Here is a 24,588-nt window from a genome sequence, read left to right as displayed (position 1 = left end):
GATGCGTTTACAAACCAAAGGGGTTTAAGATGCCCATAATGCCTGCTGTAGATGCCGGATGAATGGTAGCGATAATTAGTTTGTGACGGCTCCATTCATCCCAAAAGAACGGGCACACAATGACCATAATGCATTTAATCTAAACCTACTCATCTATGAATGGGTGCATGGCTTTGTTTTTTAACATTTATTTTTCATATTTTATTTTGCTAGTGATTGTAAATATGTGTGAATTTAATGCTAATGTACTAATCTGCTCCGTTTTAGGATCTGTGCTTAAAAAAATAAATATATTAAAAGCAGCAGGTATTGAAGCAGCAGCTTTCGTAATGTAAAAAGAAAAGCTGAAATGGCAGCCAAATAATGTGCTTGGTTAGTGGCTTTTTTAACAGGAGCTTTTAAAACTACACAAAAAGGTTTTCAAGTGAGGACTGAATCCATTATGATGTATTTTCGTGGTCGTCTCAAAGACACTGCTGACTTCAATACCACGCTTCTTTTGCCTTTTTATGTATGTGAAGATAACCTTTTTTATTTATTGATGTGGTATTCTCTTTAATCCATCTTTCATCTTTTTGTTTTACCTTTTCTTTTTGGTTCTTTTATCCCGTCTCTTTTCCCTGCTTCAGGGAACCTTATGCTTTATGGGGGTTGCATGAAAAAACAGTCCACCAGGCACAGAATAAGAGACAATAAAAGTGAGGGGGATTGGGCACAAATAACAAAGGCAGCCCATTCCCACATGCCGTGATAACAGACATCTTAATACTGCTAACATTGATGGTGTGTGATTAATAATGTCATGCTAACTTCTCTGTCACGCAGGTGAGTGTGCCCCAAACAGAAGCAGCAACAGCTGATAACACGATCTCTGATACCAAAGAACCCGCAAAGGTGGTCCTGACCTTCTTCTATTAATTCCTCCAACCCTACATTCATGACAATTTTTATCCATTACTTTCTTCATGCCTTCATTCATTTTCCACTTGCAGCTTAAATTTTCTGTTCCTGCTACACCCTTCATTATCTGTCCTCCCTTTCTTGTCTCTTTGTCAACAGTTCTTCATCTTCTTCTGTTGGTGTTACTTTATTATCTTTTAACTGAGCTTAATTTTTTCCCATTTGTGTTCAATGATCATTTTATTCTTTTGTTTTCTTGTCTCCATGCGTTTGTTGTTATGGTGTGTGTGTGCGCATGTGTGTTTGCGCACTTCATTGTGTTTGTGTCTGTGAACCGGGTGTACATGCGTGCTTGTGTGTGTGTGTGTGTGTGTGTGTGTGTGTGTGTGTGTGTGTGTGTGTAGACAACCGAGGTTGAAATCGAGGAGACTGTTGTCATCCAAGAGATTTCCAGAGCTCCCAAACCTGGACTTGTCACGGTTGCAGCCAGTACCCCCGCTGCTCCTTCTGCAGAGCAGGAAATGAGGGAACAGGAAGTGGAAGTTCAAGAGGAAGCGGTGGTAGTTGAGGAAGCAAAGCCGAGGAAGGAAGAGAGCATTTCATCTGAGAGCGAGAGTGAAGAAGAAGCAGAGTACCATCCATATCTCCCTGTGTCCATCTCTCACACACAAATACCTGAGGAGAAGGAAGAGGAAGAAGAGCAGGAGAAGCAAGAGGAAGATAAGACGCCAGAGCTACAGGTGTTGGCTTCAGATGCTTCTTCTCTTCCAGCTGAAGTCATCCAGCCTGCAGAAGAAACCCGTCGAGAAGAAGTGGAGTCCAAGAAGGAGGACGACACAGAGACAGAGAAGACAACAAATGCCGAGGAAGAGAAAGAAGTTGAGCGTGAGACTGAGGAGAGCACAGATGATCCGATGGTGACGCCCGATGAAGCTCCTAACGGCCTCACCCTGCCTGAAGAGGGTGTGACTGTAATGGATCCTCGTGCAGAAGAAGAGGAGGAGCCTAAAATGAACGGAGAGCCCTCGCTCACTGAAACAGAGCCGCTGCCACAGGTTATTTGTTGCTCTGAGGTAAAGTCTTCACTGGGCCGACTGCGGAGCTTCCCCGGGCTTTGATCCCTCTCCTGCCAACTATAGAAACACCCACTTTTTTCCTTCCCTGCTTTTGAGAGCGCCGGTTTCCTTCCTGCTTGTGTGAATATTTAAGCCCCATGTACATCCTCACACTCATCTTCATCCTATGAAAATTAAAGCTTTATATTAGTATGCTCAAAACTGCCGAAACCAAGGAGCAGTGCTTTAAAGTTACAATTCACCACCATTGTTTTGGTGTTCATATTAATTCACCTACATGAATATTTTCAGTCTTTATTTTAATTTACATAAACATACATTTGACTTTCTTTCATATCTGCTGTTGTCAGATACCATTCATACCATTATCATGTCCCACGCAGTGTGGTGTGTTGCTACTGTTTTTTTTAGTGTTGTGAAGTAAATGGGGCCTAAGTGGGAAATGCATGGTGCTGTTAGGTGTGTTTTTGTTTTGTTTTGTTTTTCTTTTTGCTTTGCATGCTGCATTTTGATATGTGCGTATCCTCCGCGTGTTTGGCAGTGATGCTCCTCTTTCTGTTTAATTGGCGTGTTGTGGTCATCACAGAGACAGTGTTGTGGAAATCATCATTGCCAACCACTCATCTTTGTACCTTGTTTACATTATAGTAGCTCTTTGAGTCCCGCTTGTCATATTGGCTCATTTTTTTATGCACGTTGGTACAGTGCTAGGCTGCATGTGAACGCCAAAGATATCTCCATAGTTGTCCTTTGCCATAGCTCTTTTTATTACATTGCATTGCAGATGTTGTCTTACTTGTGTTTCTCATGGTTTTGTCTGCATGGCTTTTGGAGCTCTTGCTTCTGTGCATGAGTTTTGCTGCAGTGGCTCACATGTGCTGTTTACATCTACATGTACTGGTGTTTCCTGCGCAAAAATATTTTCAAAATGATTATGATAGAAGATGATTTTGAAGACAGATTTGTCAACTGCATAGATAAAAATTAATTTTTTTCCCCATGTCTGCCTCAGGTTTAATATATTAACTCTCTTCCCTCCCCCCACTCCTCACTCCTCTCTCTGCTCCCTCCCCAGCCGCCTGTGGTAAAGACAGAAATGGTGACTATATCAGACACGTTTGCAGCCCAGAAAACCGAGATAGCCACTAAAGAAGTGCCCATCGTACATACGGAAACCAAGACCATCACATACGAGGCTGCGCAGGTGCAAACACGAGAGAGAAAAAAAACGGAGAAGCTTGTTTAGTTTTTCCCCATGTGTGTCACCATCCGTGGTTCATATTGTTTGTGTGAAATATTTAGACCGATCGTTGCTACGTCAGCATTCTCCATGTTCCAAAGTGCTTCCTTTCTAGCTACAGTGCATGACGCCATCTTTTCATTCTGCTCCTACAGGAAACGAGTTTTATTTATTTATTTCTTTTAAACATCAGCTAATGATCTCTTTTTGTCTCTCTCAGTTGGATGGTAATGGTGATGGTGAGCCTGGAGTGTTGATGACTGCTCAGACAATCACCTCTGAATCTTTGTGTACTACAACAACCACACATATTACCAAGGTACGAACAGACACACACCCTAAAACACACACACGTTCATTTCTGTTGAGCCTGTGTCTTTGTGACATAGGGGAAATAATTTCATTATGCTATCTTAATTTAAATGCTGTACTGCAGCCATTTGCAAACTTCCCAATTTGAAATGTGGTGATCTTTTGTTGCAGACGCTAAAGGGCGGTCTATCAGAGACGAGGATTGAAAAACGCATCGTCATTACTGGAGACTGTGACATCGACCACGACCAGGTCAGTTTTCAGGGACGCAGCCTTTCCCCTCTGCTTTGCCTCGTGTTCCAACAACTGGGCTCATGGGGTCTTTTCTTCCCACCAAACGTGGATGGTGTGAAAGTCTCTAAAAGAGTCATCTTAGATAAATAAACCACATCCAAGTCCAAACTTGGCAGCTTTAAATTTAAGATCCTTGTTCTGCAGATTGACTCATAAGGAAATAATTTTCTCTCATTTAGAAGATTTAAGAGAATAGATGGGTTTCTGGGACATGTCAATCATGTTACTTGCAGTCTTAATGCTACGTTTTATTTTTGAATCACTTATTTGACACACGCCATCAGATCCACCCATATTCCACTCATTGTTGGAATCTGCTGCTGTGACTTCTTCACCACATCTTTTCATGTATAAAATGTTGGCATACTGCTTTTTTTTTTTCCTCCTGCAGTGACTAATTTCACATACTATGTTTTTCTGTGATTGTCACATTTCCTCAGTGACAGAGTACAGTAAAATACACACTGCACAGAGGAGATCACATCTCAGTTAGTCCAGTCCAGATGTATGAAAATTGATCTTTTTTAAATACTTTAAACTAGCTTCCTAAAGACCCCAGCAAAAATAATTGATCCATTCTGCCAGCCTTAATTTGAGCCATCTCTTAATTATCAATTATGCAATTTTTGTGCACTGTTTGCCAGATTCAGATACTTAAAAAGCAATACTAAAAAGTCTCATTGTCCATATTGGGGTGTAGCGATACAGGTACTTAGGCAGCGCAACATTTATTGAGAGTGGTTGCTAGCAGGTTGCCACAGTCTCCAGTAGATAACATGGAAAACTCCAGAGAGATCTTTTCACCTGTGTGAATAGCTTCATGGGAATTCATGTCAAACTGCATGTAGCCCTGAAATGTTTGGGACGGTAAATGTCTCTTTCATCTCTTTGCATGCTCGTCTTTTTGTTTAAGTTGCCTGTCTGGTTTAATTCGCTGGATTTACACAAAAACAACAGATTTGGATATCACTGAGATGGGTTTTATTTGAGTGAATTCTTCTTCTAAATGCATTTTACTTGATCCGAAGAAGTAAAATGTCACACTGACCGTAAATCCAGCACATATGTCTTTTTCTGTTTGCTTCTTCTTTTATTTTTCATTTAACTCCACCATTTCCCCCCCTCCTTCCCCCTCCACTGCCTGCTGTGCTCGGTGCTTCCACCATGTGGTTGCCCATCGGTACTGCAGGCACTGGCCCAGGCCATTAAGGAGGCCAAAGAGCAACATCCTGACATGTCTGTTACCAGAGTGGTGGTTCATAAAGAAACTGAGCTGGCTGAGGAGGATTGACTGAACTCAGGTAATGATAAAAATAGTAGCTTATCATCATCATCATCATCATCATCATCATCATCATTATTATTATTATTATTATTATTATTATTATTATTATTATTAATCTTTTTATATTTGATAGGGAAAGGTTTATTTAGCGGTGCATGTGGAGAAGCTGCTAAAGAAACCAGCTGCCATCACACATGCTGCAACAGTTGAAAAGAGAAAAAGGGAAAAGAGGCATTAGATTTTGGAAGGAGTACAAGGAGAACATTTTGATTAGGAAACCAGTGTCGTTTCATCATCGCAGTGCCCCAGGCTGATTACTCCCCCACCCCCCACCCCCTCTCTTTTTCCCCAGAGCTGAAGGGCCCGTCATGACTGTTTTTTCTTTGTCGAACGACCTTCATCACCCACGACGATCAGCCTTGACTGACGGGAGAGGAGGAGGAGGAGAAGAAGAGGAGCTTAAAGAACAGGGAGAGAAGGGTTTGACAAATGGACCGAAGTTGCCATTCTCTTCCTTTCTTATTGTCTGTGGTGCGATCTAAATCCCTCACTGCAAAACCAAGAAAAAGAAAAAAAAAATCTCTCATTGTTTCTGAGGGAACAAAAAGAACCACTTTGTTAGCATAACAATTGTAGCTTTTTTTTTCTTTTTTTTTTTAGTTGTGCTTTTTCTGTAACTGTTTTATAAACAGATGATAGCATGTTTGTCCTCTATCACAAAGATGAAACTAGGGATGCACTGATAACCAATCTGGATGAAACTGTATCCTGCATTGATCATTTTGTACCAGTACTGATGACCTTCAGCTAACGTTTCTTACAATAACAGCACGCTGAGATGCTCAAGTAGAGAAAGCTTTTTATCATAACAGTGAGGTTATGCACCTGTACTTGGGTTCCGGTGCATTGGCATAGAAAGGTAACTTGTTAAATTACAGCTCCCCCTCTTGCTTCATGGTGATGTAAATGGAGAGTAATATAATAGTTTATAAGGAACATGAAGGAAACAGGGTGTCACAACTTGGTCTGCTCTTTTTTTTTTTTTTTTTTTTTTTAATTAGTATAACACACTCACTCTCACATATTCACAGGTGAATGGTAGAAACGTTGCACCTCACATTATCACTTCTACTTCCTGATCATTAGAGAAGAGCGGGAGCTGTAACTTCAACATCTGCAGGAGAGTCATCCAGGTCTTTTGGTTCTGTTATTTCTTTTTTTTTTCCCTGTATAGTTATTATTCATCCACATTCCTTGTGTGTGACTAGCAGCCGAGTGAGTGCATTTTCAGTTCAATTCACTTTTTTTGCTAAACTGGAAGAAGAGACGGGTTTTGAACATTTTAAATAGGGTCGGCGAGCTTCAGCAGTAGTTCGAAAATGTAGGTGGAATAAATTCCATCAATTTTACAGTTTTAAATTTTTTTTAAGCTAAACTGAAGGTGGATTTGAACTGAAAATGACAACTTCTGCACAGTAAAAATGAAGGTTATCAATGGGAGCAGCTTTTCACTCCCCAGGCTCGTCCACTGTACGACACTAACCATTCCCGCTGGGCCTGAGGGGGAGCGAGGGAGACATAAACTGACTTTGGATTGGGAGACCGGAGCTGTAAAGTGAAGGATAATTGGGAGATTGCCCGATAAGTACCAGGGAATAAAAGAGAATTTGAATAATAATGCATGTTTTCTTGTATCCCACAGTGAAGTATTTTAATATTCTGAAGGCTTAATGCATAATGCAAAATTAACACTGCTATTTAAATTATTCAGAATGAGTTTTGTGCTCCAACTAGCACAGGTACCAAAATGAGGATGACTTGAAAGCAGCTCAGACTCAAATTAATGCAGCCTGCTAACTGCCAAGGAGCCCGTTTGCCGCCGTAGTTCAGCTCAGTTCATCGCCGGCTTCTTTTCATACCTGCTTGATATGATAGAGTATGGGATTAAATTCAGCATGTCTTCACGCAGTTTAATCTTCCAGGAGTCTCGAGTGAGTCTAGGTAGGACGCTACCACGTCAATTGGTTTGAGAGCGCGTGGACTATCTCTGCTCATACAGCGCGTCGGGCTGCTTTGTAACTGTTTCACTACAGCTAAACGTTTCTCTGCATGTTCTTTTTGTTTTTATTTTGGTTACATTTCATTCAGCCGATTTCCACGTTGTTCACAAAAAAACCGCAACGCTCTGAATCTGTCACCACACTTCAAACTGAGGCAAAAAAAACAAAAGTTACAACGCACCAGCCAAAATGCAGCTTAAAGGGAAGTGTATCAGAGGGTTTGAAGTGCTCTTGAAACCCCCTAAATGGAAACTCATTATGTTTTATTCATTTTCTGTCCTTTTACTCTGCAAAAAACAAAAAAAGAAAGTGAACTAAATTGTAGCTTTGTGTAAATATTGGGGGCATTAAATGTGCTAGGTGCTTGGTCTCGTGCATTTATTTTGACGCGCATTTTTAGCATAAGCAGCATAAAGGCAAAGTCATGTTCTCCTGAAATTTAGCTGATTGTAAGTGAAGAAGTGCCACTGATTTAGTATAATAAACATTCCACCTTAGACTGGTCTGGATTAATCTACGTCTCCCTCTTTGACTGGGCGTGTTTTAAATGGGAGACAAAAGGATATTTTATTTCATTTTTAGAAATAAAAAAGGAAGAAAAAACTGCTAATCAGCTTTTTAACTTGATGAGTAATCACTGCCCAATTTGACCCATTTTAAAACTTTTGTAGTTAAGCGTGCTCATCAAACTGAGAGCTGAAGCTTTTTTAAAATCAGGAAACGCAGGTCTGAGCTCTACTATGCAGTTAAATGACATTCCACGAGGGGGAAGCTTTAACCTCGAACCCTCTTGTAAAGAGACAAAGCAGCAGAAAAGCATTTTTTTTTTCTTTATAAAAATGTAAACCGTGCAACACTAGGCAGCTTTGGAAGCTTTTGATGTTCCAAAAAACAAACAAAAAGAAAAAAAGCCTTTGGTAATATCACAGTGACCACATTTGTAGATTTTTCTTTTTCATAATTTCTCATCTTTTCTCTGTGATCTAGTTGTTTAAAGGTGGGATTTCTTGTTCCCCTTCCATTTTGCATATTTGTAAAATTGTTGCAGTGTCGTTGTTTTTTTTGAAAACCACTACAAATGGAAATCTCTGCCACTGTTTTCCTTTTTGTACGTTTAGCCCCAGCTTTAACCGCTTTTCCGGGTTCTTCTGGGCTCTCTTAACCAATCACATGAGCTTTGAGGCTGCGGAATCGGATTTTCCCAAATGTGTCATGTTACGTTAGGTTACACCAAGAAAAGTTTTACCAACCTCTACGCCTGTGAATCCACATCAGAGAACGTTAAATCCACATGGTGTCATAGCAGGTTATAATTGGAGGATCCTCTGAACACTTAGATCTCAGGCTTTGTTTCACACTCTGGAGAAACGGGAAACCAGCACAGTTTTTATATTTTATTAATAAAATAAAACTCACACAAACAGAGGAAACTTTACAGAAACTCATTTTGGAAAACCTACCAACTGCCTCATTGCTCTCTGTTAGCTAACCAGTGATCACCAGTAGGGTTTTTTCTGTCTAGCAGCTTAAATGTCTTGTATCTCCCCCCACACAGCCACTCCTCCCCCCTGTGTAACACTGTTTAAATAAAGGATTGTTATACTCGCTTCATTTCCTCATTCATTTCCTTGGAAGTGTGATTGAAAATGTGTGCAGCATATTTATTAGACATAATACCTAAAACTTAAATCCATGTGTAAATTATGCTTTTTAATTCATGTCAGTCGGGTGAGGCAGACGACGTCGGTGTCTTCAATGTCCAGCATGATGTGGCCCCTCAGGAGAGAGCACATAGTGTCATATACAGAGGGTGTTCCTTCATTTGTGTTAAAATGTGTCCGTTCATGACTGTCAGGCGCAGAAATGAGATCCAGCATTTCTTCTGTGCCGTCCTCTGTGGACATGCCTGTGGGTGGCGCTGATGGAGCTTCTGTCCTGCGCTAGCTTCAACAGATCAGCGTCAGCTGTGGATGAAAGATTAGAGATGAAGACTAAAAACAGAAGAAAACTGGAATGTTATGAGCTCTGTGTAATATTTTAGTCTTTTTAACATTTACTATTGTAACTAGAATGAAGTTTAATTTTGTTATTTATACAATATTTTATATAAGTTTTATATATTCCACTTTGAATTAATTTAGACATTATTTTCATCAGTTGAAATCTTGGTGCCACAGGCTTGTCATTTCAGTTCTGCGTGGGGCGATGGTGTTGGTTAACAGAATGGCCCAGGGGGAAAAGCTGTTAGTGAGTCTGGAGGTGTGGGACCTGGTTGACCCAAGGCACCGACCAGAGGGCAGTGGAGCAAACGGGTGGTGGGTGGGGTGCAAATGGTCACCTGTGATGACCCTAGTTGTCTTGAGACTGGAGGATTTAAGGATAGCCTCCAGGGGTGGCAGAGGGTAGTAGATGATTTTTCTGGGCAGTGTTAATTTACACTGTGCACAGCCTTTTTTCCCTCAGTTATCAACTGAGTACCAAACACCCAGGCAGTATAGGAGAGCACGCTCTCCATTCAAGCAAGGTAGAAGGCTGGCAGCAGCTTGTGGTCCAGGTTGTTCTTCCTGAGGACATGGAGGAAGTGCAGCCACTGTTGGCCCTTCCTTACTAGAACATTGGTGTTGTGGGTCCAGGTGAGATCAGTGGAGATGTGGGTGCCCAGAAACCTGAAGGTGGAGACATATTCCACCTGTTCTCTATTGATAATGAGATGGGAGTGGAGCTCTCTGCGCCTCTATTACGAGTTCTTTTGTTTTAGGGACTGCCTGCTGTGCTCGGTGCTGCCACTGTGTGGTTGCCCAGCACCAGGCAAGTACTTAGGTATAATAGGCTCTGCTTAAAAAATGCTCAGTTGGTGTTAAGAGGCCCCAAACTGTGCCATGAGAACATCCCCTACATCATTATAGCACCAGCAGCAGCCTAAACTGCTGGTACAGTCTGATGTGCTGTGTGTTCAGAGATGCTTTTCTGCATACCTTGGTTGTAACCAGTGGCTATTTGAGTTTATGTTGCTTGAAGAAGTCTGACCAGTCTTCTGTAACATCAACAAGGCATTTTCACCAAGGAAACTGACGCTCACTGCCACTTTCCTTTTTTTGTTTTTATCTTTTAGCAATGCTGGTACCTTGTGTGGTACCAGATGCAGGCTTTTGAACTGAGTGCGTATAACAATTCGGCACTCAACAATTCACCTCTTTATGCAGTGTCCATGTTTTCCAAAAAGAATTTCAAACTTTGACCACAGAACAGTTTTCCACTCTGTCTCAGTCCAGCGTTCATGTTCACGTATGGCTTCGTCTTTGCACAATAAAGCTTTAACCTGCATGTGTGGATGGCACAGTATTCACAGACAGTGATTACAGGAAGTGTTCCTGAGCCCATGAAGTAGTTTCCGTGCCAGAATCATGTCTGTTTTTAACACCGTGATGGCAATTAACCTAATTAGTTGCTAAATGTTCCTCTGGCTTTTTCTTTTACTTTTCCAGCCTTTTGTTGCACTTTCCCCAACTTTGACACACATTACTGCCATTAAATTCAAAATGAGCTAATATTTTTCATCAAATAGTAAAATGTCTGTAAAACTCTTTCTACTGTTGTGATTTGCCATCTAGAACACAGACCCAGATTTGTTTCTCACCAACATAAATAGAAGCTTTGTGTAATTTGAGCACCACTGACAAACAGTATGCGTTTGATTACCTGTAAATGATTGTAATTAGCATGCGAATAAACAGCAGACAATGTAAAATCACAAAAAATTGCACACTTTCTTGCTTTGATGCCCAATCACGCCCAGCAGTCATTCCCACATGATTGTCTTTTAAAAACGGGTCACAAAAGAGTCAGATTTTCTCAAAAAGCAGCTGGAGTTCCCCATGATTGATTTTTCTACACATGAATAATCTTTTTATTAATATATCCACTTTGAACCAGAGCAGATGGTGAAAGCACAGCCATGATCATAACAGGATGTGTGTACACGTCTATGTTTTACGGCCGCACAAAGAACAAATGGGTCCGATTTAGCCGGCAAAAGCAACACCTGTGCACACATATAGATGAAGGAAAAGGCATGTTTCCAGGTTTTTCATGTGTTGAGTAATCTAAAGCCTGTGGCAGTCCTCTCTCACTACGCATCCACAAAAACCAGGCCAGTGTAACTAATTGTCAGAGTGTAGTTTAGTTTGGGTTCTTTGTTGTTTACCTGTGGGTCACGTGAGTTGTAATATACTGTTCAAATAATACTGTGAGTGAGTATGAGAAATGCCCACCCTGTCTGAGTTTCCAACTGAGGAGGATGATCAGTGCTAGCAGCAGCAGAGAGACAGACAGGAAGAGCATCAGTCCAAACAGCCACCCTGGAAAAAAGCTGCCTGCATCACTGTTTGACATCGTGATGCTTCCCTGCAGGAACAGAGCCAGATCAGCCCAGGGGGAAGTCAGCACAGCCATGTTAGTCCTGTGAAGCAACAGAAACGGGGAGAACATCAGGTCTGCTGTGGCGATATGATCACAGAACACATCAACGCGAGTACTTTAATGTGTCGGACCGACAACAGCTAAGTTTTAGGTTAAATAACAAATAAGTAACAGTAGTGCTGACGACTTTTCTTTCAGTTAAAGCCCAAAATCTCTTTGGTCTGCAGCTGCTTTTGTAGTATGAAGCATTTACAGTACAAGAAACGTACACTAGCAAGTACCAGCTTAACCCCCCACACCTAGTGTATCATATTTGATACATGAGTTTTTGAGACTAACCCCTCTGAAAAAAAATAAAATAAATAAATTTAGTAATAAATATTTTGCCAAAACAAAACCCAACAACAAATATGATATAAATTAAAACTCAAATATGTGAATTGGCCACCTCTCCCTGAGCCTGGGAGTTTTTCCTTCCCACTGTCGCCAAAGTGCTTGCTCATAGGGGATCATGTGATTGTTGGGGGTTTCTTTGTTTTATCATTGTAGGGTCTACCTTGCAATATAAAGAAAATAAAATTCAAATAAAATTGAATTGAAAATAGAACTTTATTTTCAGAATTACAATTGCCTGGCAATTATTTCATGGTTCAGGCTTTAAAGGGTTAATAAAAGCAGACTATTTTTAGTAGCCAAGCGTGTGTATGCCAATCAAAGGTTGGAATAAACACCAGACATCAAATAAGAAACATGTGTTCCAAATTTCTTTTAAATCGATTTCTCAGTACAACCATTCTGTGTGTAGTTTTCGCTTCTGGTTGATTGGTTTTAGTTAAGGGTGGAACTGAATAAACTTGTATACATTCTCAAACCAATGATCTTAGAACATACACAACCAGAGTAGCTGTCCCTTTGGATCAGATTCAGAATAAACTGTATTGTCATTGCACCGTATGGTTAAAAACTACAACACAACAAAAAGGGACATATCGGGGAACGTCTTTGATCAGCATTTAATCCTGATAGGTTTTCTTTTGAACTTGCCTAGGACATGCTGTGTGCTCATCAGAGGCAGCCGCAATCAATGACCATTGCACAGCTGCAGGCTGTACTCATCCAGGAATGGACATCTGGACACTACACAGATGGGTGATTGCTTAAATATGTATTTCTATATGATTAGAAGTGTAAACTGTGACAATGCAACACTCCAGACTTGCAGCAATGTTGCTTCCATGCTTGGTGTTAAAGCCTCTATAGTCTAAATTATGGATAATCCTTTGCAGTCATGACATTTATATATTTTGTGTTTCAAACACTGGTTTTGATACAAAGTTTAGAATGATATTTATTTAAAATAATAATTCCCTGCAGGTTCAGCTAACCTTGCTGAAACTTGAATCATAGTTTTCATCCCTTTCAAGCGGCCTTGTCGGTCTCAGTGCAGGTTATGAAATGATAACTGTAACATGTAATCTATTGTTCGAGTTCCTTCGCACGTGTTTTCCCTCATTCACATGAACATTTGCTTTTATGGATTCACTTGTGTCCATGTACACACAGTGCATTTGGAAAATATTCACACTGCAGAGTTGTTACTTTTTTTAAAACAAAGTATCGAGGGAAGGCTGCGACAGCTTATGTACACGTTATAAAGTTGTTTGATTTTTAACAAAATTGCAGTTTAAAGCTATTTTTTCCCACTTTCTCATTATGGGGTGAAATAAAAAATAAATCTGTTTTGGAAGAAGGCTGTAACATGACAAAATGTGGTCATGTGAGGTGCTGTGAGTACTTTCCAGATGCGCTCTGAGTGGCATGTTCCCAAAAGCTTTGTATTAGGAACAAGACTGTTTGATCTCGGTCATGGTTTAGACTAAAATACAAAAGTTCACGGCAGTTTCACCACTTTTTTTCTTGGTTGCCTGGGTTACGTGTCCCCTCAGAGGAGCGTTGAAAACATGCACGATGCAAGCAAGAAATGTACTTCCACTTAAAGTACAGTTCATACAGTTCATGTCCACGGACAAATAGCTTGCACATTTGTGACTGTTTCACTCTTTGGCCATGAAACCTTGTGCTCATTTTGTCCATACGAACGTGTACAGTCAGTAGAGATAAAGCAGGATCACCTATACAAAACATGAATCACACTCACAGTTATCATTAACACTACAACCAAATCTACTTACGGTTTTTAGGCCCCCAGTAATGCAGCTTTGAAGGCCTTTAGGTGGAAATGACCTACAGATGTTCTCCAGAGATTAATGAGTTTTGTCCTTGCTGACGTTAAGCTGTCTTTTAAAGAAATCAGTCAGTTGCTCCTGACGCCGCTGAGATTATGCAGGAAAAATAAATCTCGTGTTTTTATTTCCACAGTGAGAAAATGAGCTAAAAGAAGTCCAGTTCTTTGTTTCTTCTTTTTAGTGTGTTTGCTTCCTGTGTTTCTCTGTCCCCGACTCACTTTGATTGGGAGAAACAGCACTGCTGTTGACAATGTGAACTTTGTTCTGTTTCAACAGTCGAACCGTGTGATTAGTAAGATTAGTTTTACTGGACCGTGTGTGTGTGTGTGTGTGTTTAGTAAGAGGATTGGTGCATGTTACTGTATGCACTGGTGTCCTTAAACCGTTTGAATCTGGGAAATAATTTACATGTTATGCTTCTGTGCTTGTTTGTGTGCACTGTGGCTTTCTGCAGTGTTGATCATTGAACCTTAGACCTTTGTGCTTACTGCGTCATAAAAGAAAACCTCACAACACATGCAGTTTTTCAGCTGTTCTCTCAACTCTTTTGCCTTTCTCTGCTTTCAAACACTCTCTGCACCAACAAACACTGATGCCGTTTTGGTTGATGGCATCACTGATTAGTTTCAAACACAACTGATAACCGTAATCTGGACGATATCACTACAACATATCCATCCATCCATTCTCTTTAGTTTATCCTTATAAAGATTGTGGTGGTGGAGCGTCTCAAACAGGCTCTAGTGCTGGTGAGCACGGGGCCCACTAGAGGATGTTGGGTCCTCAGGCCACCCTCATGGAGTCTGTTTCTGATGGTTGCTCAGAGACTTTCACACCAGTGGCCTGCTGACCATGCCACTAAATCACAAAGAATGCAGTACTGAATCAGACAGTTTGCATTAAAATGCAGAGATACATGGCATGCATATGCAATCTGTGTAGGTTCTCTGTCATCCAGGTCATGGTAGTCTAAGGATCTTGAAAATAAACTAGCTGGACTTCTTTAAATTTCGTGAAGATGTTTCATCTTTTATTTTATCTAGCTACTTAGACATATACAATATATCTCCGTAATCAGTCACAGGCACAAGTTTGTTTTTTTTCTTGGCTCACAGGTCACACCACACTCACCACAAACTTTATTGGGTACACCTATTCAGGTGCTCGATCACACAAATATATAATCAGCCAGTCACATGGCAGCAACCCAATGTATTTAGGCATGTAGACATGGTCAAAAAAACACTGAAGTTCAAACTGAGCAACAAATTGGGGGAAGAAAGGCGATTTTGTTTAGTCTGACACGGTTCTGCCACATGGTTGGTGCCAGACAGATTGGTCTGACTGCTGATCTACAGGGATTGCCCCACACAAATATCTCTAGGATTTACAGAGAACTGTCTGAAAAAAAAAAGATCCAGTTATTGGCAGCTTCCTGTGTCAAAATACCTTGTTGGTGTCAGAGGATAGATGGCTTTGAGCTGATAGGAAGGGAACAGTAACTCAAATAACCACTCATTACAACCAAGGTCTGCAGAAGAGCACGTGTGATAGTACAAAACATTAAACCTTGCAGCAGATGAGCTATTGCAGCAGACGACCACACTGGCTACACTCAACTTCTCAGCCAAGAACAGGAAACTGAGGCTATAACTCATCCAGTCTCAACAAAATTGGATAATTCAAGATTGTCCATGTTACTTAGCTTAGTTAGTTTCTTGAACATGATCCAATAGAGCACCTTTGGGATGTGGTGGAATGGAGGGAGCTCTTGTAGGGTGTTCATGGTCTGTAGTCGTCTGTATCCATAGTGGTCGAAGAAACAAAGAGTGGTGAACCAGTGACAGGGTCATGGAGCGAAGTTGGCCCCTGTGGTCCAATCTAACAGGTGAGCTACTGTAACTCAAATTGCCTAAGAAGGTAATGCTGGATCTGATAGAAAGGCAAGAAAATACACAGTGCATCACTGTTTGTTGCTGTTTGGGCACCAACACAATATTAGGCAGGTGGTCATAATGTTATGCTGAGTGATGTATCCTTGCTTGTATGTGACAAAGTTTAAGTATCTTTGTCCTTTTTGCAGTTTGACATTCTGCTTCCAGTCTCCCCATCAAACATTTAAACAGAACATTGCTTTCAGGCTTTTGGGTGAAATCACAGACACAATCTGGCTACAGCCAGTAAGAACTCAGGTTAACTGTGTGATGCTGCCATCAACATCAATATAACTTATTAAGTTTGTTTGAAAGAAGGGTGGAAGCTGTGGCGTCTTTGAAGGTTGTATAGCGTTCTGTTTTTTTCTGGTAGTTTGATGCATGTATCATGCATGGATGTATACATGCATGTTTAATTAAATTAGGCAAATGAAAAAAACAAATGGAAAAACAAACAAAAAAAAAAGAACGCAAAAGTTACATTCATTATTTAGATATGGCTGATAAAACATTAATGTGGCTCTTGTGAGAAGAGGAATTGAAACTAATCTGTTGAAAAATCTCCTGAAAGCAGCCATAACCCTGGCTAAACATTTCCTCCCTCGACACGCAGGAGGAATTTTGGCCCATTTTGCCATTTCCTCTGGACTGAGACAAGCAACAGAAAAGAAGAAAAAGAAGGGTTGTTTTTTTTCCCAGCACCACTGTTGCTGCCAAACTAACCAGCCCTTCAGTCAGTCTTGTTTCTTTGTGATTGTCTCTTATTTTCTCTTGTGTGCTGCTGCTGACAAAGTGAGCGTAGATAAAATTCTGAAATGAAAGAAAATGCGCACAAGCAAGAAACAAGACCAAACTCGATTAACCAAATGTAATCAGCAGAAACTGGCTGGGAGCTGCCAGAAATGTGGCTTCTGCAATGGGTCGGGATTTTGGGACAGCAGTGATCCTGAGGCTGTCTCAGGAACACATTATCAACACTCTGGGTGTTTCTCCACTGTTACAGCCCTAGCTGGGCCTCCTGATACTGCCCTTGTGTGGGCTTGGTGTTTTTCTCTGCCTCCTCCTCTCTTGCTCCACCCCTCTGTCTCTCTCTTGCTCTTCTCTCTCCCCAGGACACAGCTGCTGCTCATTGGACTCATTTACCACCTGGGCCCAGTCGGCAATCATCCTCTCTGAGGTCATATAAGCTGGGGATGAGCTGTGAGCAGTGTGGGGTGTTCTTGGTGTGTAGTTATCCTGCCTGAAGTGTGGAGTTGTGGAAATAGTATAGCTGCTTTACGTGAGTAGTGTGGGCTTGTGGGCCTCGGCAGCAGTAAAGCTAGCTGCTAGTGATGGGCAGATGAAGCTTCATGAAGCACTGAAGCTTCATTTGCTCTAGTAGGACACCTACTGGACATAAAAATATTAGTTGGCATGAATTTGAAGAGTGTGGCATTTTGCACACAGCTTGTAAATGTCAACAACAAAAGGAGTGTGTAAAACATGTATATTGTAGTGATGGCAGTATACTGTGTATATTTATACTGGCAGTATGGAAAATGATTATTTGGAAATGCTTAAAATGGAAATGATCATTTACTGTGAGGTGAGGTGTAGTTGGGGTGTGGACAGTAGTTGTGCTTTTGTAACACTGAGGTATGGACAGCTACACACTGAGCCTCAGTCCTGCCTGTTCACATTTTATTCTGTAAAAACTACATTTTCACTGCTTTTATGACCTTTTTAGTGGGGAGAACATAGCTAGGATTTAATGATTTAACAAATCTTTTGAATCCTTTGTCCTCCACAATGCTAAATGGCTGGGAGTCCTCATTCACCATGCTAACCAGGTCTTCATCTATTTGAGATTGTTCTCCTGAGGAAAGACAATAAAGACAAAGCACAAATATAAATATCACACACGTAACTTATAACAGCTGTATAATATTGTTATATCATTTAGTAACATTACTGCATGCTATATTATCATGGCATTTGATGGCTCACCTGGTCTTGCTCCATAATCGGTGTTCCCCTTATTCTCATGCGAAGCTCTGTAGTGCCTAAGCATGGATGAGGTGTTGTTGTTATATCCCAGCTCCCTGGCACATAGCAAACACTTCACCTTGTACAAAAGTAAAGCCGCTTAACATAAATTGTATTGCACCATCAGTATTATGAAAATACATCTTCTGTAGAAATTTACATACCTTGTTGGGAGGAATAAAATCAAAATGTTCCCACACAGGGGAGGACATCCTCCTCTTCTTAGCTGGCTCCATTCTCTCCTGACTTTCTCTCCTCACTCTCATAAACCTCCAAACTGTCTCCAAACTCTCACTAACCGCAACTCTCCATCAAACACCTACATTTTGAATGAAGTCTGAGGGGTTTATATCGCTGTCATATCTCGCGGCAAAGTTCGAACCACTTCATGAACCAGTCACGTGGTACAGCCGGGCGGCGAGGCTTCGGACGTCATCATTTTCAGCTCCTCCCATAAATGAAGCAAGCCTCGATACGCGCATCGCGGAAACGCCCCCTCCATTACTCGACACAAGCTTCGACGCCTCGATACAGAACGTCACATCACTACTAGCTGCTGCTAGTGATAGGGTGAGCTTGTGGGCCCCTGGAAGTGCCTCCTCGTGGTGTGGAGTTTGTTTGGTTGTTGTGTTCTTTGTTGTTGCAACCTTTTTTCCCTTTTTCCAAGTGTTATTGGTAAAACGGCGTTGCCGGCTCTTTATGTTATGATTATCTATAATAAAGACTATTTTATTTACTAAAAACACCTGTCTGTTTTCCTTTCATTCTGTTCTGGACTCATTTGTTACTGGTCCCCTCACTCGCATGCCTAGACCCCTTCGGGGGGACGTAACATTCACATTTTTATTTCTGCCTACTTTGAAGTCAACCTTCAGCAAAGTGTGTTTTTGTTACCAACATTCACAGAAAAAAGAGGAATCCTGCCTCACCTCTTTGTCTGATTGCTGCTGTAGGTATGAGGCAGCATCCACTTTGATGAGTGGAGTTGGATGTGTGCATCTGTTTGTGTGGGCGGAAGATCATGTTTGTGTCGTCAGCACTGTGGGAACGGATCCTGTGTTTCATTGATTGTACAGTGAGATGAATCCAAGTCATCTCTCCCCGTCTGCCACATTGTGCTAAGGCCAAGTGGAGGGAAACAGCAAAAAGAACAACACACATAAACATCATTTGAGTTCACCATGATGTGTAAAACATTACAATTTGAAATCTGCAATATCTTTTCCTAAGTTTTTCTGAGTGTTATGTAACATGCTTGCTTGTGTGGAAAGATCTTTTAGTGGACGCGCAGCTTACTACATGGCCAGTGTTTATTGGTTTACCTTGATTTAGGTCCCACAGAGGTCACCTTCTCAAGGGAGACCTAGCCAAGGCAGCAGAAACACAAACTCCAAACATAATAAAAATACAAACAACTTAAAATGCAGAGCATACAACATGACATGCAATATGCATATATCCAAAACAAAAAACCTCTGATCTTTTTGCAGTGTTTTATGTCCAAGGTGCTTAATAAGAAAATCTGTCAACACCCTGGGCACATTAAAAGCAACCATTTGGAGGAGCGTTGCTGGTAACTGTTCAAGCTGATACAGAGAAAGTTACTGAGAAAAACTGTAAGTTAATCCAGTATTGTTTTATAGATTAAAAAATCCAAAACAAAACAAACGCCCATCAGGAGGTAAAGAGAGGAGTCATGAGTCAGAGATTTTGTTGCTGTAACAAAACATAGAGATGCATGACAAACTGAATAAAGATGTCAGGCATATACAGCATATTATCATAATCGATGCCAGGAGAACAATAACTCCCACAGTTTTTTTCCCCTTGGCATTAAAACGAAAGTAAGATTTAAACCTTGAGGCTGAATTGAGCACAAAAACAGATATTATTGCTGCTTTTGGCAATGATGTTTTGAAATTTGAAAAAAAAAAAAAAGTACAATTAATCATTGTACCTTATCATCAGTGTCTCTTTTCTGTTGCAGTTCCAGGAGATCAGCCAAATGATCAATGTAGTTGCATTTAGTGTGGGAAAGCAAGGAAATCAGTGCTTGCCCTTTGAAATCTAAAAGCAGACATCAGTTAAACCCTTCAAAAGTGAACCGATCTTACAATATTGCACATCCCCCACTTGTTTACTTCCTTCCAGTGAATTACTGCCTTGCTGTGCCTGTTGTCTCTGGAAGCTAGTTTGACTCTGAGCCTTGGGATATATAGTTTCTCCTCCCTTGTCCATGACCAAGAATGGGTTAATACTGACTATAATAATCACTAATGGTAAGTTGCTGGTCATTATTCATCAATCTTCCACTCAAGTATTCATTCAGTTAAATAAATGCATTAAAAAAAGAGAAAGGTGGTAAATATTTAATGTCCAACATTGTAATGATATTTTACTTTAAATGACCTCTACTGTCTATGAATCCATTACAGTAATTTAATGCCATCGATTTTCTACATTCATTTTCCCCACCAATTAGTTTACATCACTAAATATAATGTATTTTCATAAGAGCAAAGTTCAACTCTGTCTGGAGTATTCAAAATTCAAAACACTTTAAACATATCATATTTGAACCGAGCTGCTAAGGTTCAGCTCAACTATGGAGTGGAGTTGGTTTTATTTAGGTGTAACACACAACAATCTGTTTCTAGCAGATAATGGCTTGCCTGATTACATTCCATTATTAAAATCAAAGTAAACTTTATTGTCATCTCTGCTACATAAAGTAGAGTATATAGAGAGATGAGACGAGGAGGCTCCAGTTCCATTCAGTGCAAAAGACAACAATAAATATAAGAAGAGTAAGAAATAAATATACATTTTAAGACTAAGGGAAAAGTAAAAGGTATAAATATATACTTTAAATTAAAGGTAAAAGGATCAATAACAATCTAAATTTACAATTTACAGTTGAATGATTTAAAGTGACCTTGAAGTGGTTTAAAATGACCAGCGTAGCAGCGTCACAGTTTACTGTTTATTATGAAAGGACACAGTTCAGACCACTTAAAGTTACCGAGCGAGGTCTTAGACTGCATGAAAGTCATCAAGTCTCTGCAGAGTTGCAAACCTCCTCTGGCATTAACATCAGCACCAAAACTGTGAGCTGGGAGCTTCGTGGCGTGGGTTTACATGGCTGACCAGCTTTTGTAGGTGGCCCACTAGATCTGCCCATATGGGGTAGTTTAGTATGCCATATCTGTTATAAAAGGATAGAAGGATGGACCCACATGCTGAGCACTGGAAAGTTTTTATGGGTTTATCTTCAGCTTAGGGAATGAGAAACAGGTTAGGACGGACGGAACAGACTGCGGGCAAGCATGTTACCTGGCTGATGCAAGGATTTTTTGATAACTGAGTCTGTGCTTCACTCTTAAATACTCTGCTTCCAGAGCTACTGATGAGTTGCAGGTGAGTTGACGAGCTGAATGCCGACAGGTGAGTGACTGACTGAGTGGCAGGGAAACCACGAAGGAGCCACCTTGGAAAAAAAGTAAATGACAAAGCGGGAAAGAGAGCAAACTAATGATTGGCTTCACAGTGTTCATCTTTTATATACAGTCTAAAGTTGATCTGCATTTAAGTGTAGTGAAAACCTTCATGAGCCATAATGTTGTTGTTATAAATTGACTGAGATGACAGGACATAACATGTCATATTTAAATAATCCTGTATTTATATGATCTCATGTTGGTAGTGACATTCGTGCTGTTTAACATTCATGTGAATTTGTGCTAACAAGCTCCAGTCTGGCTGTCATTACAGACCTACTGTGTGTGTGTGTGTGTGTGTGCGTTGGTAAACATGTATTAGCTGGACATTTCGTCTGAATACACACCACACTAGAAGGACATTTTGAATTAACAGGACAGAGGCGGTGTCCTGCTAATTTTGACTGAAATCTAACAACGTAGAGTGGTTTCTATTGGTCCACTAACCCTAAAAAAACAAAAAAATCAAGATGTCGGTTTAATACATATAAACTTGATTTTGTGTTAAATCTGTGTATCACCAAGAGTGTCCCTGGTGGTAGCGTGTGTAATAGCAGGACCTCATGAATATTCACACATGTGTGAATAATAATGAGGCTTGTGTGTAGTTGTCCCGCCAATTCTTACACAGTCCTTCCAATTCACATGTGGGTTAGATAACTGGTAAATGTTCCAAAATGACCACACCAAATGAACCACTGTATGTTGAACTTAATTGTAATAAAAGCCTGCTTTACCTTGTTGGAAAGAAGACATATGAAGCTTTGCTTTTATATGAAACACTAAGGTTTTGTGTAATTATTCACAGTTATACTAAGTAAATACAGTTACGTACTTACAAAGTGGTATGAAAAAGTATTTGACTGATAAGTTATTTATTTTTTGGTTTGTTCTCTCATTTATCTGTTATCAGATTAGATGAAGAGAACCTGAGTGAATACAAATATAGGTTGTTTTCTATTATCTTATTTTTCAAGGGGAAATGCTTTCCTGGCCCTGTGTAAAGAGGATATTGCAATTCTAAAACAAATGTAAAAAAGAGTGACCTTTATTGGGTACACCTCGAACTGCTCGTTAACTACTCACTAATTGGGCAATCACATAGTGGCAACTCAATGCATTTAGGTGTCATGGTCCTGGGTCTCTCGACCCAGCATTTTGAGTTTGTGGTTATTTTTTATTCACTGTTTTAGGTCCTCTTGCCTTCACGTTTATCTGTGTTCCCTGGGTCTTGTGTTCACCCTTTCCCTTCACTGTGTGTTTTGTATTTATTGCTGTCTGTGTTTTGGTTTTTTGCTGCTCCATGCTTTGTTGTTCTGCTTTCTTAGTGTACAGTTTTGATTATTATTTTCCCATGTTTCGGTTATCATGGTTTGGTGTTCTGTCTCTGTGGCTGTATCCCAATTCAGGGTCTGCAGCCTTAAAATACGCAGCCTTAGCAGTCCACAAGGGCCGCGTACTCAAAGACCGCTAAGGTCGGAAGTGAGAGGCTTGTGAAATGGGACGGTCTAGGCTCCGTCGCACTGCTCAGGTTGCCTAGCAACCATGATACTCACCGCTGGAAACGTTTCTGTTGGATTGTGTGTCCACAGGTGTTTGTACTTTGCGTCACAATAAAATGACGGTAAAAGGCTCCGCCCACTTCCTATCCATGTCTCACCATGCAACGACTACTGTGAATGGACTGGAGAAGTGTAGTGGCAGAGTCCTCCATCAGAAATAAGATATGTGTGTTGACTTTTTATTCTCCCTCAAAAATATTATGCCATGACGTGGCCCAGAGCAGCTCTGCTAACAGGTTATGGGCCCAGCACGCTTCCGCTGCGCAAGTTACCGGCAGGTGTTAAAAGTTTGGCACGATTGAGTGAGTAAGCGTTTTTGTGCATCATGAGCAGACGCACGGCAGAGTCGGGCAGTCGATATTCCCGTTTGCAATTTGATGGAGATGAAAGGAAATATGAGATATGGGAAACGAAGTTCCTTGGTCATCTCAGACTACAAGGTTTGAAAGATGTCATCTTAAAGGCTGAGGGTGATGAAGAAGCCGATGGTGAAGATGATGACAAAAATGCAGAAGCATATGCAGAGTTGATACAATTTCTGGATGACAAAAGTTTATCGTTAGTTATGAGAGATGCAGTTGATGACGGACGGAAGGCCCTAAAAATTTTGAGAGGTCATTATGCAGGAGTGGGCAAGCCAAGGATCATAAGTCTGTACACCGAACTCACTTCTCTCACAAATGAAAAGAATGAAAGTGTGACGGACTATATTATCCGAGCAGAAGCAATTATCACAGCGTTAAAAAATGCGGGTGAGTCACTAACTGATGGACTTCTGATCGCAATGATAATGAAAGGTCTACCAGAGACGTTTAAACCCCTGATTGTGCACGTTACACAGAGTGAAGCAAAAATCACATTTTCAGATTTTAAAGTAAAACTCAGAAGTTATGAAGAAACCGAGCGAATGCGTGTGGCTATAACTAATGACAACGTAATGAGGACAAAAGTGCAATCAGACCAGGATTCTACTTCATGGCGAGCAGATGACCGAAGATCAAAGAATAATGAGATTGTGTGTTTTAAATTTTCGACTAAAGGGACACACTGCAAGAACGTGCCGATCTAGAGTATGGTGCAGTTTTTGCCGGAGTAGTACACACAAAGATGCGACCTGTAGAAGGAAGCTAAGACGGGATGAAGCGAGAGGGGTCGTGGAGAAGGACTACGCGTTCAAGACGGGCTCCAAACCCCAGAGGGTCCCGGACGGCGGCCAAGAGATGCTGAATAACCAGCTATTGGTGGATACGGGAGCGACGTCACATATCTTCACGAAGATCGAGAGTTTTAAGACTTTTGATGACACATTTCAACCCGAGGCTCATTGTGTAGAGTTGGCTGACGGAAGGCGGAGCAGAGGAGCTGCAAAGCGGCGAGGAGATGCTGAGATAAGTATGATCGACAGTAAAGGACGCAGCCACAAGGTAACATTGAAACAAGCACTCTACATTCCATCGTTCCCACAGGACATTTTGTCAGTAAAAGCAGCTACTAGTAACGGAGCCACTGTGGTTTTCAAACACGGGGACAGTTTTCTTAAACATGTTGATGGAACAAAATTCCCTATATATGAACACGAGAGACTGTTCTTTATAAACACTGTGCAAGAGTTTGAAGATAAATGTAATGGATGTTTTGATATGCAAACGTGGCATGAAATCCTAGGACACTGTAATTATGAGGATGTTCAAAATCTGCAAAATGTCGTTGATGGAATGGAAATTAAGGGTAAAATCAA

The 24,588-nt window shown here is 40.8% G+C and overlaps 1 protein-coding gene and 2 long non-coding RNA genes across 15 annotated transcripts in view; 1 reads left to right on the top strand and 2 right to left on the bottom strand.

Annotated features, from left to right (window-relative positions):
• The window catches only part of epb41l2 (erythrocyte membrane protein band 4.1 like 2), a 51,292-nt gene extending 42,518 nt beyond the window's left edge, over positions 1-8,774 (top strand). For 12 of the 13 annotated variants that reach the window (XM_082505659.1, XM_082505661.1, XM_082505650.1 and 9 more), the window contains 7 exons: positions 826-894; positions 1,305-1,973; positions 3,052-3,180; positions 3,437-3,535; positions 3,700-3,780; positions 5,012-5,123; positions 5,460-8,774. In XM_082505659.1, coding sequence (XP_082361785.1) covers positions 826-894; positions 1,305-1,973; positions 3,052-3,180; positions 3,437-3,535; positions 3,700-3,780; positions 5,012-5,113 — 1,149 coding nt within the window. In that variant the 3' untranslated portion in view covers positions 5,114-5,123; positions 5,460-8,774. The remainder of the gene's footprint in view (positions 1-825; positions 895-1,304; positions 1,974-3,051; positions 3,181-3,436; positions 3,536-3,699; positions 3,781-5,011; positions 5,124-5,459) is intronic. The other variant, XM_082505653.1, reaches the window with a different exon arrangement.
• Positions 6,315-14,076, bottom strand: LOC309689339. Its single transcript, XR_014271337.1, has 3 exons — positions 13,779-14,076; positions 11,439-11,626; positions 6,315-9,131 (listed from the first exon to the last, which is right to left on the bottom strand). It is a non-coding gene; the product is annotated as an uncharacterized lncRNA (long non-coding RNA).
• A 1,524-nt stretch (positions 14,077-15,600) lies between these two features.
• On the bottom strand, positions 15,601-19,180 carry LOC309689466. The gene is made up of 3 exons (XR_014271387.1): positions 19,114-19,180; positions 18,721-18,909; positions 15,601-15,631 (listed from the first exon to the last, which is right to left on the bottom strand). It is a non-coding gene; the product is annotated as an uncharacterized lncRNA (long non-coding RNA).
• Between the last annotated feature and the right edge of the window lie 5,408 nt (positions 19,181-24,588).

This window comes from Aulonocara stuartgranti (genome assembly GCF_965226115.1).
Source record: "Aulonocara stuartgranti genome assembly, chromosome: 15".
NCBI lineage: Eukaryota > Metazoa > Chordata > Actinopteri > Cichliformes > Cichlidae > Aulonocara > Aulonocara stuartgranti.
This window is presented reverse-complemented; position numbering and strand designations above follow the sequence as displayed.